General features: G+C 38.1%; 2 protein-coding genes across 4 annotated transcripts; one reads left to right on the top strand and one right to left on the bottom strand.

The window, feature by feature from the left end:
- The first annotated feature begins 1,271 nt into the window (after positions 1-1,271).
- On the top strand, positions 1,272-6,000 carry LOC145582767 (uncharacterized). 3 transcript variants are annotated; one of them, XR_014099936.1, is made up of 3 exons: positions 1,272-1,487; positions 2,455-4,556; positions 5,153-6,000. XR_014099936.1 is itself a non-coding variant. In XM_081639781.1 (2 exons), the coding sequence occupies exon 2, from the start codon at positions 2,500-2,502 to the stop codon at positions 4,399-4,401; it is 1,902 nt and encodes a 633-aa protein (XP_081495907.1). In that variant the 5' UTR covers positions 1,273-1,433; positions 2,455-2,499; the 3' UTR covers positions 4,402-4,779. The 3 variants fall into 3 exon arrangements, 1 of the variants encoding a protein (XP_081495907.1); XR_014099935.1 differs by having other exon boundaries at positions 1,273-1,433; XM_081639781.1 differs by lacking the exon at positions 5,153-6,000 and having other exon boundaries at positions 1,273-1,433; positions 2,455-4,779.
- Positions 6,001-13,776: 7,776 nt separating this feature from the next.
- On the bottom strand, positions 13,777-14,957 carry LOC145580654 (uncharacterized). The gene is made up of 3 exons (XM_081637782.1): positions 14,753-14,957; positions 14,475-14,680; positions 13,777-14,352 (listed from the first exon to the last, which is right to left on the bottom strand). The coding sequence occupies exons 1-3, from the start codon at positions 14,955-14,957 to the stop codon at positions 13,777-13,779; spliced, it is 987 nt and encodes a 328-aa protein (XP_081493908.1).
- Between the last annotated feature and the right edge of the window lie 258 nt (positions 14,958-15,215).

The following is a 15,215-nucleotide window of genomic DNA, read 5'->3' as shown; positions in this document are numbered from 1 at the left end:
AAGCCTAAATCTGACTTAATCCAGTATGCAAATTCAAAATAGCAAACCTCCTCCACATTCACACGCAATGCTATCCCCCACTTTGTTGGGTCTACATTTGGTTTTCTCTCATAAGTTGTAGTGCTTTTCTTAGTCACAAAATGGCCACCATAGTACATCCTAATGTTAATGGGTTCCATGAATTTAAATTGAGGTTCAAACACATTCACTCTACCATTAAACCTGACAAACACAGCAACAAAAACAAAATTCCAAAATTTCAACAATCTAGGGCAAAAATTTCAAAATTCCAACCAAAATTTTCAGCAATCCAAACAAGTTTGCATGCATTATTTAAGCCATAACAGTTCAAAATCATCAAACAACCAACAACAATTAGGTTAATTATGTTTGATTTATGTCGATTTTTGGTGATAACACCTAACAATTTAAACGCAAATTGAGCAAATGAAGAACATACCTGGGTTTGTACTTCACTACGTAATTGGGAAACGTTGATTTGCTTCCAAGCGTCGTCTTCCTTTGTCCTTTACCCATTGAAAATAGTAAAAAAAAAATGAGTAAGTTTGCTTGTCTTGAACACAGGTAAAACCCCCAATTTTTTAGGGCGATTTTCGAGTTTAAAAGTGATTAATTTACACTTACCTCAATTTATTGATCACGTATTAATGGCGAGCTGAGAGGGAGAGAGAAACCCAATTTGATGTGACTAATTTGCAGAGCATTCATGGAGGAGAGGAGAGAGAGTACTAAGGGAATACTTTGGAGGGAAAATGAGGGGAAGAAATAAAAGAGGGAGTGCAATTAAAAAACAAAGGGTAGCAAGTAGGAAAATAAAGGAGTCAACGCCAGAAAGTCTTGGTCAATGCCGGAAAAGTTAGCCCAGGTTTAATTCAACAAAAAAAGTGATCGTGGTGGTTTTTTTTTAATAAAGAATGCTTTAAAAGGTTTTTTCTTGCAAAATGAGCCATTTAAAAGGTTTTTTCTGACAAATTTTTCAATTAATAAAATATAATTTATATTGGATTCACTAGTTAAGAGAAATTAATTAAATATTATAAAAACTTTTCAAATAAGGAAATGAAACAAGTATTTAAAAACGGTCGAAAATGAAAAGTGGAGCAAGTATTTTAAAACGGAGGGAGTACTAAGTTTCCGGTGAAAGTATATTTACGGAGTATGAATCTACGTATCCTTGTACGGATTAATCTTATCTTAATAGGCCCCGTAGAAAGACAATGACAAATTGAAAAGAGATTTGACTGTAGATATTTTCCAAAAAAAAGAAAAAATAAAAAAGACCCGTAAAAATTAGGAAGAAACTAGCGAAAGAGAAAGCCCACCAATTAATTTGTCTGACTCAGGGAGCTGCTCAGAGCCTGACTACCGGAGACACCCAATAACAACGAGAACATAAATTGAATAACCAAAAGGTATAATCTTTTCTGTGGATTTCTTATATTGGCAATCCTTTACCATCATAATTGGTTAGTAAATCATCTTAATTTTTAATTAAAGTTTTGATTTTTTTTTTTTTTTTTTCCTATTATATATAAAGTTGCTTCCTGTTCTTTATTTTTTTTTTAATCATTGGGTTTTGTGTATTTCTTTGGATCTGTGTTTAAATTGGTTGAAATTATGACTTGATTTGTTGAGCGGTAGGTTATTTAGATGATTATGTGACCTGGGTATGATGTTGTTACTTATGATTTGTGATCTGAAGAAGTGGGTAGTTGTTAGATTTGTTTGTGATGCTATATGTTATGGTGGGTCGATCAGATTTTGGCTATTGCTTTGAGGGTTTTGGTTTAGATGAAGAAATTTGCTTGTTTTGCTATATCGATGTTTTTATTTCTTTTTGTTTCATGAGTTTTGATTTTTTTTTTTTTTTTTTTTTTTGGTTGAGGATTTGAGTTAGATCTCGATGATTTTCTGTTTAGTTGATGATTTAAGAATTGGATTTGCTTGATTTTGCTCCTTTATTAAGATTTATTCACACAATCACACATGCTTGTTTGTTTGTATGATATTTGGGATTGAATTACTCAACTGGCCATGAATGGTCGATTGGTTTTCTGATTTGCTTTTAAGCATTTGATTGCTAGAAAAGGAATATATGCTGAATTGAAATGCATGACTTACTTTTCTGATTTACCTTGTGCTGATACTAGTGGAGTTTGCTGACATGGAGCCTCATTTCCCTATATCAGACTTTCAGTTCTTTATCTTGTGAAACAGTGATTTGTGGCTTTTGTTTTTAATTGATGCTCGCCTTAATGTATAACGAGTGCAAGTGATTTATGTTCTTCATTGGTTTGGTATAGATAGAGCATCGCATGTGTGATTTCAGTCACGTTGAACGTATGAGAGAACATATTGCTTTTCTATGTGGATAGTAAGTTAATATTGTGATAGTTAATTAAATCTTCACTGTATTTTTATTTGAAAATTTAGGTGGGAGGATACCATCTTAGCATTGTCACTATAAAATAGACTTAGATGGATCCAGCTGCTGAAGAACAGATAGATTATGGTGATGAGGAATATGGAGGTGCTCAAAAGCTACAATATCAGGGTAGTGGAGCTATTCCAGCTCTAGCAGACGAGGAGATGATAGGCGAAGATGATGATTATGAGGATCTTTATGATGGGGTCAATGTTGGAGAGGGTTTCTTGCAATTTCATCGGTCTGAGGCACAAGGCCCTCCTAATAATAATGTAGGAAATGGTGGTATCCAAACTCAAACCTTTAATACCCCTCAACCTAGACAAGAAGCTGGTGTATCTCATAATCTGGGAAACTCTGGGGTTGCTTCTGATGGGAGACTCCAAAATGCAAGTCTTGGTGTTAAAGAACTAGAAATGGGATCTTCTAATCACATTAGTGGGGCTCTAGGGCCAGAAAAGAGAATTCATGATACTGCTTCTGGGAATATGGAGTTCCAAGGTTCGGCCCCTATTGCTCAAAATACTACAGGTAGTGTTCCAGACATTAGTAAAGCTACTAATCACGTAAGTGGGGGTCCAAGTGCTTCCCAAGGGATTGTATATAATCAGATGTTGGCAAATGCAAACATGAATATGGACCATATGATGGTCAATGACAATATCATCCGGCCACAAATGGATAACGGTCCAACCATGTTGTTTGTGGGTGAGTTACATTGGTGGACCACTGATGCAGAGCTTGAAAGTGTACTGTCTCATTATGGAAAGGTCAAGGACATAAAATTTTTTGACGAAAGAGCAAGTGGAAAATCAAAAGGTTACTGCCAAGTTGAGTTTTATGATGCTTCTGCTGCTGCTGCATGCAAAGAGGGGATGAATGGGCACAATTTCAATGGACGGGCATGTGTAGTGGCTTTTGCTTCACCCCAAACTTTGAAGCAGATGGGAGCTGCCTATGCAAGCAAGAACCCACAGCAGCCTCAGTCTCAGCCTCAGGGAAGAAGAAATGTAACTGAGGGCGCTGGAAGAGGTGGCGGGATGAACTTATCAGCTGGTGAGGGAGGAAGAGGTTTTGGAAGAGGTGGATGGGGAAGAGGAGGACAGGGTGCTTCTGCTAGGGGTCCTGGTGGTTCAGGGCCAAGGGGAAGAGGACCAATGGGCCCCAAGAATGGCCTTGGGAATGTTGGTGGAATGGGTGGTGCTGCTATGGGCAATTTCGGGCAAGGTCTTGGAAACCCTGGATTTGGGGGTCCAGGTGGAGGAATGATGCATCCTCAAGCCATGATGGGTCCTGGATTCGATCCATCATATATGGGCCGAGGAGCTGGGTATGGAGGCTTTTCTGGCCCTGCATTTCCTGGAATGATGCCTCCCTTTCCATCTGTTAATCCTATGGGTATTTCTGGTGTGGCTCCTCATGTTAACCCTGCCTTTTTTGGCCGTGGTATGACACCAAATGGAATGGGGATGATGGGTAACACTGGAATGGAAGGACATCCTGGGGGGATGTGGGCTGATCCTGGTATGGGTGGATGGGCTGGGGAAGAACATGGACAGAAGACAAGAGAGTCAAGTTATGGTGGTGATGATGGTGCTTCTGACTATAGATATGGGGAGGAAAACCCTGAAAAGAGTTCTAGGACAAATGCTGCCCCTCGTGAAAAGGAAAGAGCTTCTGAGCGCGACTGGTCTGGAAACTCTGAGAGGAGATATCGTGATGAGAGAGAGCAAGATTATGATAGATCTGATAGAGAACGCAGACATAGAGAAGACAAGGATGGCTACAGAGATCATCGTCGAAAGGAACGTGATTCGGGTTATGAGGATGATTGGGACAGGGGACAGTCTTCTTCAAGATCTAGGAGCAGGTCCCGGGCTATTCCAGAAGATGGTCACAGGTCCAGGTCAAGGGATGTTGATTATGGGAAGAGGAGACGTGCTCCATCAGAGTAATTGGTTATCTTCACATGTATGTACTGTCAAATGTGGCCGTCATCAATCTTCATGTTTGCTATCACATGGTCTCCTCCTTACTGCAGTTTCCTGATTTTGGCCAAGCTTTCTAGGTTCCTGCTTGTTGCAGCAGTTCTGGATTTTCACTACCAAAAGTAAGTACGGTATTAACTTAAGGCAGATTAAGGGAAAAGAAATTATTCCTTCCCATTTTGCTCGCTAATGGACATCACTAGATGCTGTATGCCTGTGTCTAATATACTTTTGAATTTGAACATTTAGCTTGATTAGTGTAACAGTGTGAATCTTATTTGTTGGTTGGTCTCTAAACTCACCAGCCAAATTATAATGATTTTGTCTCATTCAGTTTGCTCAAGATATCACATCTTTTAGTGAGACTATAGAATCCTTCATGACTGCCTGGGAGTCATCATGTGTTGTGATGACTTATGATTGGACTACCTTGTCATCAGTTTCAGCTGTTGTCTGAATTCCACTTCATGTGTCCAACATCTGTGCATACCACTTTTTTGTGCTTCTGCCATTTTGTGGTTGTGGATGAAATTATGTGGTCTTTATAATTCCTATTGTATCAAGTTCAGTGTTGGTTTATGGATATGATTCTAATTCTTCTTAAAAGTTATTTGGTGCAATGGTCAATGCTTAAGCATGCTGAATGTTGGTGGTAGATTACGGTATGCTGTATTTCTTTGACATGTTTTGACTTAAAAATTTTGGTCATATTATTCAGGGAGCACTCTTTGCTTCGTGATTGAATCAGCCTATGTTGATAATCCAGAGAAAGATGTTTTATGGCTGCCTGCAGTAAATTCCTCTATAATGGCCTTCCATGTTTTCAGAGGAGCTTTTATGATAGTGCTTGAAGAATGTGTTTTTAAGAGAAAATATTATTAACTGTTTATAACTAAAATGCAACAGATTTGCAATCAAATTTGTGAAGTGTAATCATTTTCTTGTAACTTTTAATGTACTCTTGTATGGCTGCTATTAGTGCATGTCACTTTGTATCTGTAGATATAACTTAGGAGAGTCATAGCTTTTTGTTGTAAATGATTCCTGTAAGGCTTAGCAACTTGTTTCTGTAAACAAGGGTGGCTGTTTTTCAAGAACCACCCTTCTGATGTATACTGGTGCTTCTTAATTCTGTAAACTTGGGTGACACCAGTACACATTGATGACCAAATTCGAGATAGCAGCATACTCCAGAGGCAGTGTAGCTTGCATGGGTTAATTTTTTCATTACCCATGTAAAGAAGTCTGGTTCTTGGCTTCTAGTCTGACCTGCCTTTCCTGCGCTTGGAGCTGGTCTTATGCGTATTAATTGTAGTTTCTCATTTTTCTTTGTAGGATAGAGTGATAGACTAGCTTGTAAATTCACTGATGCAGTTTGGTGAGGATTTTTTTTATACCCTCTCTTCAGCTGTTAGCAGTTTATCACACAACAGAAACTAGGTTTTTCTTCATCTTTTGTACATAGGATTCACTTTATTTTTGAATATTTCTGTAAAATTGTGTACAGGTATATTCTTTGTACCGACATTTTAGGGCAGGTCTGGAGACATGAAATATTTCATCTAATTTGTCTCTATAATCCATTCCAAGTAGTATTAGATTGGAAATTCATCATGCAATTTGGCCAATTTGGCATGTAAATTGTGTTTGCTATTGTTGATGCAGTTTAGCTGTTCTGACCTTTAGTTGTTCAAGCTGCTCTTTGGCAGTTTAATACACCTGCCTTGGTATCCCCTCTATGGTATTGAGACTGTTGATTTTATTAAATTTGTGAACATTGGGCAATCAATAAGTTCAGTAATATGTTACTCTAATTCAAGTGCTTGTGTTGGACATGAGTCCGTGGCCGGGAGTGTGAATTTGGCCATTCTATGAATTTGTTGTATTCTAACTCAGGTGCTTGTGTTGGATGTGAGTCCATACCCGAGTGTGAATTTGGCCATTCTATTACTCCATCTGTTCTCAAATAATTGAAACACTTTTTTTTTCGTTTGTGCTGAATAATTGACACAATACAAAAAAAAAACAACCCACCAATTTTAAGGGTTATATTATAATAATTCTCACCCCCACTCAAACAAGTTTTAAACTTCGAGCCCATATTAATAGGTCAATTATATATATATATATATATATATATATATATATATATATATATATATATATATATATATATATATATATATATATATATATATATATTTGTACATATGGTTTTATGAAATGTAAGTGTCAATATCATTGTTGGAATATCAAGAATTAGTTATGGGATTTAAGATGAATAATCCGAGTAGTATAGGTTCAAGTAATTACATTTAGCTGATTGATACCGACTTCACTTATATTTTTAGTGCTCCACTTCTTTGTCATGGTTTGAGTTTGGAAGCTTAAGGCATTCCTTATAAGTTGATACCCTCTCTTGGGTCGACATGACCCGATGATTTGAACTTTCTTTACTCATGACATGAATAGGAATTAACGACTTGTCTGAACGCATTAGCAACTTGTCCACCAAAATCACAGAATTGTCACCGTACTAAAACCATATCTCTGGTAGAGTTTCGGATGGTATTCAGAATCTTGTCAACTTGACAATGATCCAGGTTTATAATAACAGACTATCAAGTAAGATTTCAGAGACCTTAGAAAACCTGCATAATCTCAATGGTACAAAAATGAACAAGGGAAGGAAAATAAAACAGAAATAATTTTGGTGTTGCGTGATCACAAAAGTAGGGCGCAATTGTAACAAAAATGAGTATCCCAAAATAATCGTCAACCTCAAAAAAGCTGGTGTGTTTTCATGCCGGCATATATCATAAACAGCAGGCAAACACTCATCACCACAGCTTGATAACACCAATCCTAACACACAAAAAAAATATATCAGTTGTCAAAGAGTACCACATAACATTGTATTATAATTAATTACAAATTAACAAATTACATGAAACTATGTATATATTAAATAACACATTATTGACACATATAATTATTGGTATTAATAGACTAATCATAATTTTATATCATTTTTCTCATATTATATAATTCTAAGTTAAATAATTATATTTTATCTTTCAAATATTTGTAACAAGAATTTTTTTTTACATTATAAGAGGGGTCAATACATTGAACCTAGAACCGCCCCTACCTGAGTGTGGCCCGACAGTGGAGAAGGAGAAAAATCAGAGGGTGAGGGTTGACCGACGACAGCCTGGTTTCATGATTAATGACTCAGTCAATGTAAGGTCATCTTCAAAAAACACTAGAAAAGAAATTCTCCTTCTTCTATCTAGAAATCCTAGAGCTTATCCTTCCACCGCCTCAATCTTCAGCTTGCCGGCGAAGGGTGGCTCTACCCTTCTTGGCTGCTCTCGCCGGCGAGCTTTTTAATTTTCTTTGTCTTTCTTTCTGTTTTTGGTTAGTTTTGGTGTGGGTTAGGCTTGTTGTTTTTGCAAGTTTAGTTCAGGGGAAGCTCCAGTCAAATACCGACGCCGTGATTAACTTTGTTAGTTCTGCTGTGGTTGCTCGGTTACTTAAAGTGGTAACTTCGTTCAAGCCCACCAGTCGAAACTCCGTTTTTAATTTTGATTTCTTTTGGTGTGGTTTAAGTTCTTTTAGAGGGTCTATGTGCAGGGGATTTCGATTATGGCACCGTCGTTCGGTAATATCGCCCTTCTCTAATCTCCTCTTTGTGTGTTGGAAGTTTTTGCTTTGGTTTTTGTATGATTTGGGTGGATATTATGCTGTTATTGTTGGTTGGGGATATCATGTGTTCTTGCTGCAATCGTATTGGGTTGTACTTGTGTTTTTGATGTTTTTTGAGCATGGTGGGATTAAGATCTTATCTGCTAATGTTGGGACTCAAGTTTCAATTTTGGTTTTAGGTTGTAGGTTCCAAAATTATTCCTTAGAATTTTGGTTCCTTTGTTGGTGTGTGCCATCAATAGTGTGTGGTGGCTAGTGTTTTCATATAGGGATTGTGGAAGAGTTTATAAGAGATCCAATTCAGGATTCTCAAGACAATTCTCAATTTTTATTGTGTGTTTTTTATGTGGGATTCATTTCTTCAATTACAATTGCTATGATGTTGTGGTTTAGGTTAGGGATTACAAAAAACCCCTCAACCTCGTGTTTGGTAATGATGGCCAGTAGAGCCATCATCGCTTTTAATCAAATCTTGATGGAGACTCGTCACCTGAAAATGGCGAGGGAAGCAAGTTCCTCCTTGAAGGTCGGACATGCTCCTAGTCAAGTGATGTTTGGTATTGAGTTACTAGGAAAAGTAACTCCCGGTCAAGGATCCCAAGATGATCGTTTCTTGTTAGGGCCTTGGGATGACCTTAGTGGCGAGTGTAGGTACTCGCCTATTGTGGCATGACAATCAAGTTCTGAAGAGGTAGTGTTTAGCTCACACCGTCTTCCATCAGTGTTGTTTCTCAACCTATGTTCTTGGCCCCTTTTTGGCTTCTTTTTCAGTTCCCTCGCCTATTTCGGACATCATGTGGTGGCAGCAGGTTCATAATTTGCAGGTAAGTTTTCACAGGGTTTATCTTGCAGGTATCCGCTCAAATGTTTGGGGTAGCAATGCTCTACTTCGAATTTGTAGTATAGCCAAAGCTTGTAATAAGGTTTTAGTATGTGTGTCTTGTATTTTAGTTTTGTATTGGTACTTAGTGTGTGTGTTCTTGTATTAGTTTGTCTTTAGGTTGTAATTTTGTTTTTCGTTAATAGAATCTTTTGTCAAAAAAAAAAAAAAACACAAAACAATTTCAAAGAGAGCAATACTTGTAACCCATAGTGCTTCATCTTAAACTCTTCATTTTATGACAACTACTTTATGAACAAGTCGTTAGTACTTGGGCCGTTTTGATTCCCTAGTTAATGTTTTGTTAGGTTATTTTTCCCATTCCTTTTCCCCTCTTGTTTCCCCACTTCCCTCATTCAGTCATTCCTACCACCTTTCCATTTTCTTTTTTGAGCTACCTCATACAACACCACAAAACCATACCCACCAAAACTACCACCCGTCCATCCCACTACCTACAACAGGCCACAACACTCCCCTAAACCACGCCCCACCCTCTCAAAAACCACCCCTACCATGCCACCAACTAAGTTGGGCATGGGTTAGGCGAGCCCGCGGGCAGCACAGGCCCGAAACGAAAATGGCACGGCACGACACGAGCACGCCAGCGGCACGACACGACACAATGAACGAGGAGTGGGCCGTATCGTGAACACGATTTCGAAAATTTGGCATGGACACGACACGAACTAGCGGGCGGCACGATACTATGGCCCGCGAGCACGACCCGCCAGCATGGCACGTGCAAAACGGCTACTCATTCGCTGCTTCAAATAAATCAATAATAAAAATAACGTAAATAATAAAGAACAATAATAACAAAATAAATAAAAAGAACAATAATAACATAATACTAAAATAACATAAACATAAATTAATAAAATTATTTAAATAGTATATCCATTTTCAAAGTTGTTCAAAAACATTATATCGAATTTTTTTTTTTAAAAAAATGGGTGGCACGGTGACCGGCCCAGGACGGCACGCCAGGCACATGGGCCGTGTCATGCCGTGGGCTGAGGTGTGACAAATGGTGGCCCGGCCTGGCACGGCCCGCCACTAGGCACAGCGAGGCACGACACGAGCCACCACTAGGCATGGCGAGGCACGATGTCCACTTCTACCACCAACCCATAAAACCCACCCTCTTCCACCAAAAAAAACCAACAACCATCCAATAAATGACTTTGTTTTTAAAGAAGAAATGAAACTTTATATTTTAATAAAAAAGAATTGGAACTAATACTGAAGAAAAGAGCCAAATTGCTTCTAGAGAGAAAAAAATTTAAATTATATTCCACAATCAATAAATAATTTTGATTGAGCAAATATTATACTTTTTTTTTTAACAAAAATTACATGTAGTTTATATTACTTGAAATTTTATAGAACATACAACAATGTGGAAGAAATACCTACTTTAAAATGCCTTACACGTGGGAATAATGTAAGATTTTTAGATCTGATATAAATATATTTTAAGAGGAAAGAAAGATTCATTGGTAAGCTCCATTTGCCAGGGCGAACAAACGACAAAAATCAACTTTGCACTCATGTCCGGTCGGATAGACGCCGCTCGCCCAGACGCCCAGACATATAAAAAAGCACTTGTACTCACGCCCGGTTGAACGAACTCCACCCAATCAAGCGAGAGGTCAGCTACCTTTCCTCTTATTACTCCAACAATAACTACTAACCCTACATAAAAAATAAAAAAAAATAAAAAAAGTTGATCACCATGATTAATAATCATCCACAGGAGACTGATCAAAATTCTTATAAAGATAAATGGTACTCCTACTGCTCCACTTTCATTATGCGGTATTCTATGAACTCTAATTGACCTTACTTGTTCTTTCTATGAACTCTAATCCACCGGAATTTTCACATCTACTTTACAACATGGAAATTTAAACGATCTCAACTAGACTTTCAATGGTAAAGAAATGCTACTCACCTTTTAATTTTTTTCACAAGGACCCATATATAGAGAAAATTCATCCACTCTCAGTTTCACAACTAATGCTAAATTGCAGTTTAAGCCTCCATTAGAACAGCTTAATGAAGAGATTTGATATTACACAATACCATCAGATTTTAATTATCCTTGAGCAATCATTGCAAGTGGCATAAATAAACAACAAAACATATAAATACAACAAAAATCAAAGTGGCTAACAACTTGTAAGTTCACAAAAGGCTTGATTATACTTGCGATTCTACGAAGTGTGAACTTCCTTAATTAGATAGTCACTGGAAACTATTCACTTATTCAAGCAAAGGAACATCAAAGTTTTGGCTTTCATTTACCCTCGTTTGAATTACTGTTAAAGCATTAGAGGATAACAATCCAAGCACAACATAAACCAAACAAACTTAGTTAACTATGACGATTACAAAGACAAATATATATCAAACCTGTAGTGAGTATGTTAATCATGAGCCTTCTTGCCCTTTGCCACTCAACAATGTTGCTTTCTCAAAATAAACTTAAAGGTTTGAGTCTTTAATACTACCTCCGTTTATTATTATGTGCAACTTTTGCCATTTCGGGATGATCACTATTACGTGCAACTTTCTGTTTTCATTCTATTTATAGTATTAAAAAACCCATGAAATTACCCTTTTACCCTTACTTAAAAATTCTGATTTTTTTTAATGTACCCTTTACCTGTATTAATCCTAATTAACCTAAACCTAATCTGATTCTATTAATCTAATGATTCCCTCCCTTTATCTACCTAAATCCCCCCAACTACTCTCATTTAATCCATTTCCCAACCACCCAAAATTAATTGCAATGGTTGGGGTTCTTTATTTGTTTTGGACAATTCTCCAGAGGAACCCTAGTTCTTCGTGTTGCTCTTTCTCTCTCCTCTTCATCCCCAGATTTCTCCATTCTCTCTATCTATATTTGAGTTTCAAAACCCAGATCATTGAAATTCGGAGTCCCCAATCACCATGGTTAACCTTTCTCCCCTCCATGACGCTTTCATGGCCACTGATGACGTGGGTGAGGGTAACTTGATCTTCTCCCTCATTCAATCGATTGAGACCCACTCGCCGTTTCCTCGCCAATTTTATGAGTCAGGTGAAGCAGGGCCATACTGTTCGTGCACCACCTACAAGGCTTTGGGCCAGGTTCTTGAAAGTATGGAGGACGAGGAACGCGTGACAAGGGCTGAAGGCCAAGGGGAGTCCCGAGGGAAGAAATCGCTCGATTTTAGTGGTGTTGTTTTAGATCCGGTCCCTGAGGTCGGTGATGGGAGCTCTGTACCTACCAAGAAGCCCAGATCTAAGAGGGCTAGGCCACCAACAAAGATCCGGGCTAAGAGGAAGGCTGCACTGGTGGCTCTTCGACGAATGCGGGGCTTGCCAGACCATGAGTTGATTGTTGTTTCCTCTGATGATGAGGCTGAGAGGGAGGGTTCATCACCTCCTTCGAAGAAGACTGGGAAGGCTAGGTCAGGGCTCTCTCCAGTTCAAGTAGCTGAAATTGAAGGCTCTGGTCTCAAACACTATGTGAGGCGGATGAACCCAATGGTTCAACCCTCTGAATGACTTCTTGCGTAACGAACCCTAACCCTTACTCTTTTAATTTATTCTTTGAGTCCTTTTTCATTGATTTAGTGGCATGTTAGGTGGTTAAATTTTTTTTTATCCTTGGTATTATTTCGCATTGGTGGGTAATTTGTAAATGATTTGCCTTGTTGGATTTTTGGGTTAGCCTTGTTTGATTGTTAGTTGTCTTGTTGGTTTGAGATTGGCATGTTGTGTTGGTTACATCTGTTTGATTGTTGGCAGTGTTGTTGGTTTGAGTTTGGCATGATGTGTTGGTTGGATCTTTTGGTTCAATTTGGTTTACTATGTATGTTGCTTCATTGATAATTGTTGGCTTGTTGCATTATGATGGACTCTTGGTATGTTGGTTTATGTTGGGTGATTGGCTTGGTACTGCTGTGTTGGGTGTTTGATTTGGTACTGCTGTGCTGTGTTGGGCGTGTGGCTTGGTACTGCTGTGTTGGGTGTTTGGCTTGATACTGCTGTGTTGGGTGTTTGGCTAAATGGTTAATGCTAGTTTGGTGGTGGACCCTTTAAGCTGTATCATTTTTGTTTTTTGTTTGATGGCAGTTTGTGGGAGTTTGATTGATGAATGATGAGATCAATATGTGCTGTGTCTTGTTGACATTATCTGTTGGTTGTCCTACTGTTCTCAACGATCATTTAAGTAGAGAACAATGTCAGCCCCTTTACATTTTGTGAATTTATTCATTTAGGAGTCCCTTTGTTACAAATAATGACCTTCCATACATTGAGTCCCCCGTTTCTTTCTTTTTTTTTTATTTTTAAATATTGACTCCAAATGATGAAGGGACTCCATTGAATTACACTACACACAAGGGCTTTGCTCCAACAATCCCCTTTAAGGGGTTGTTGTTGAGGTAACCTTGTGTTGAGGTGTTGTATTCAAAAAACATGCACTCTTCTGATGGTTTCAACTTCCATAACTTTCTCAAAAATGTTCATTCCATTTCATTCAAAATGTGGCAAAAAGAACAACCTACCTTGTTGATACAAAGATACATTTGACTGCCTTTAATGTAAGAAGCATCCTAATAAACAAAATACACCTAACCACCTAGGCTTTTCACTTGAAACATAAAAACAAAATAAAGATGTCAAGGAAACAATTACTACTAAGTGGTTAAGTGTGCCAGTCAATGTTATTGTTCTGATAACCCTTGGAATTTGCTTTAGTCTACATCCACTTCCATGTCTTCCTTCGCATCATGATTGCCTTGAGTTGCTAGCCTAAACATAGTGTTTAGGTAATCAACAGCCTCCAACACAACTGCATTGTGTACCTTAACCTGATCTGGCAGAGTTCCAAGATTTTCCAGCTTCTTTTTGTTCATGTGTGGAATTTTGTACGTGTTCCCTCCTTGGTCCCTGAGAATTTTAATCACGCATCTTTGCAATGTAACCCAAATGTACTTGTTCACTTCTGGCTTGAATGTGTCATATGACTCAATGACTTTGGCAACAAGCTCATCTAGGTTTTTAGGGAAAGATTGATATTGTAAAGATTGAATTGACCTGAACAAACCTAAATCAAACACATTCAAATCAGGGGACTGAGGTGGTTGGAATACAAACTGAATATTGAACCCATTTGTTGTTGTTGCTACAATGAACTCCTCATCTGTTGGTATTTGATGAGGCCTTGCATTATCCCATTGGACCACCACATTTTTGGGCAAACTTTTCGGCCACTTAGATACAATTGCTGGTATGACCTTGTTTAGCAACATATCTCTGATGATACTTCTCTGTTTACATTTTGTAATGCCTTTGTTACCATTATGCATGTTGCTCTATTCTTGCTTGTTTTCTTTGCTCTCTCTTTGTATGTGAATGGAAATGCTCCATACTTTCCATCATGTAGAAGTACCCCATTTGTGTCATATAGTGGCTTTCTAATGACTGCCATGAACATTGCCTTAAGCTTGAATCTTCTAGATTGTTGTGCCATGTATGGGTCCTTTTCACTTGGGAAGAGATAAAATCTTCTCTTATCAGGGTTGAGGTAGAACCATTTCTCATCTATGTGTATTTGTTGGTGCATGTCAACAAATGTAGGGTCCTCATTGTATGCAACTGGGTTTATATGAGACAGAACTCATTTCAATCTTGCCACTTTGTGATTTGAGCTCAATGCAGGCTTGTTACTTGCTGTGTGTGTCCTAATCCTTCCCTTTTTCTTCAAGTTGTGTAGTGCCACATGTGAAATCTTCAATGCAGCAGCATAACTTCTCTCTGTCTGCCTTAGATGTAGGGGGACTGACCGTAGGAATTCATCTGTGAATACCCTTGGCTTTGGACCAGTTCTGCCTATCTTCTTGGTCTTGACATCAATCAAATTCCCATTTTCCATCTGTTTTTTTATGTCATTGAATATTCTTGTGATTGTTGACTTGTGAACCTTGAATTGCAATGATAATTGATTCTTGTAACCCCTTGGCAAATTCCCATCTTGTATCTTAACTAACATTACATCAACAATCTCCCTCTTTTGATGCAATGTTAGTTGTTTTCTGTTGGTCACTTCACTGCCTACTTGAGTAGTGTTATGTATGTCTTCATTGTGTTGTTGTTGTCATCGTTGTTGTTGTTGTTGTTGTTGTGTTTCAAT

This window comes from Chenopodium album, chromosome 15 (assembly GCF_948465745.1).
Source record: "Chenopodium album chromosome 15, dcCheAlbu1.1, whole genome shotgun sequence".
Classification (NCBI taxonomy): Eukaryota; Viridiplantae; Streptophyta; class Magnoliopsida; order Caryophyllales; family Amaranthaceae; genus Chenopodium; species Chenopodium album.
This window is presented reverse-complemented; position numbering and strand designations above follow the sequence as displayed.

Excerpts from the sequence above, each read along its gene's own strand:
- LOC145582767 (XM_081639781.1), top strand. The coding sequence starts at position 2,500 with ATGGATCCAGCTGCTGAAGAACAGATAGATTATGGTGATGAGGAATAT.
- LOC145580654 (XM_081637782.1), bottom strand. The coding sequence starts at position 14,957 with ATGGAAAATGGGAATTTGATTGATGTCAAGACCAAGAAGATAGGCAGA. Across the intron at positions 14,681-14,752 it reads GATTAGGACACACACAGCAA|TTGCATACAATGAGGACCCT; the intron begins GTAACAAGCCTG and ends ATATAAACCCAG. Across the intron at positions 14,353-14,474 it reads CACTATATGACACAAATGGG|AGAAGTATCATCAGAGATAT; the intron begins GTACTTCTACAT and ends AAATGTAAACAG.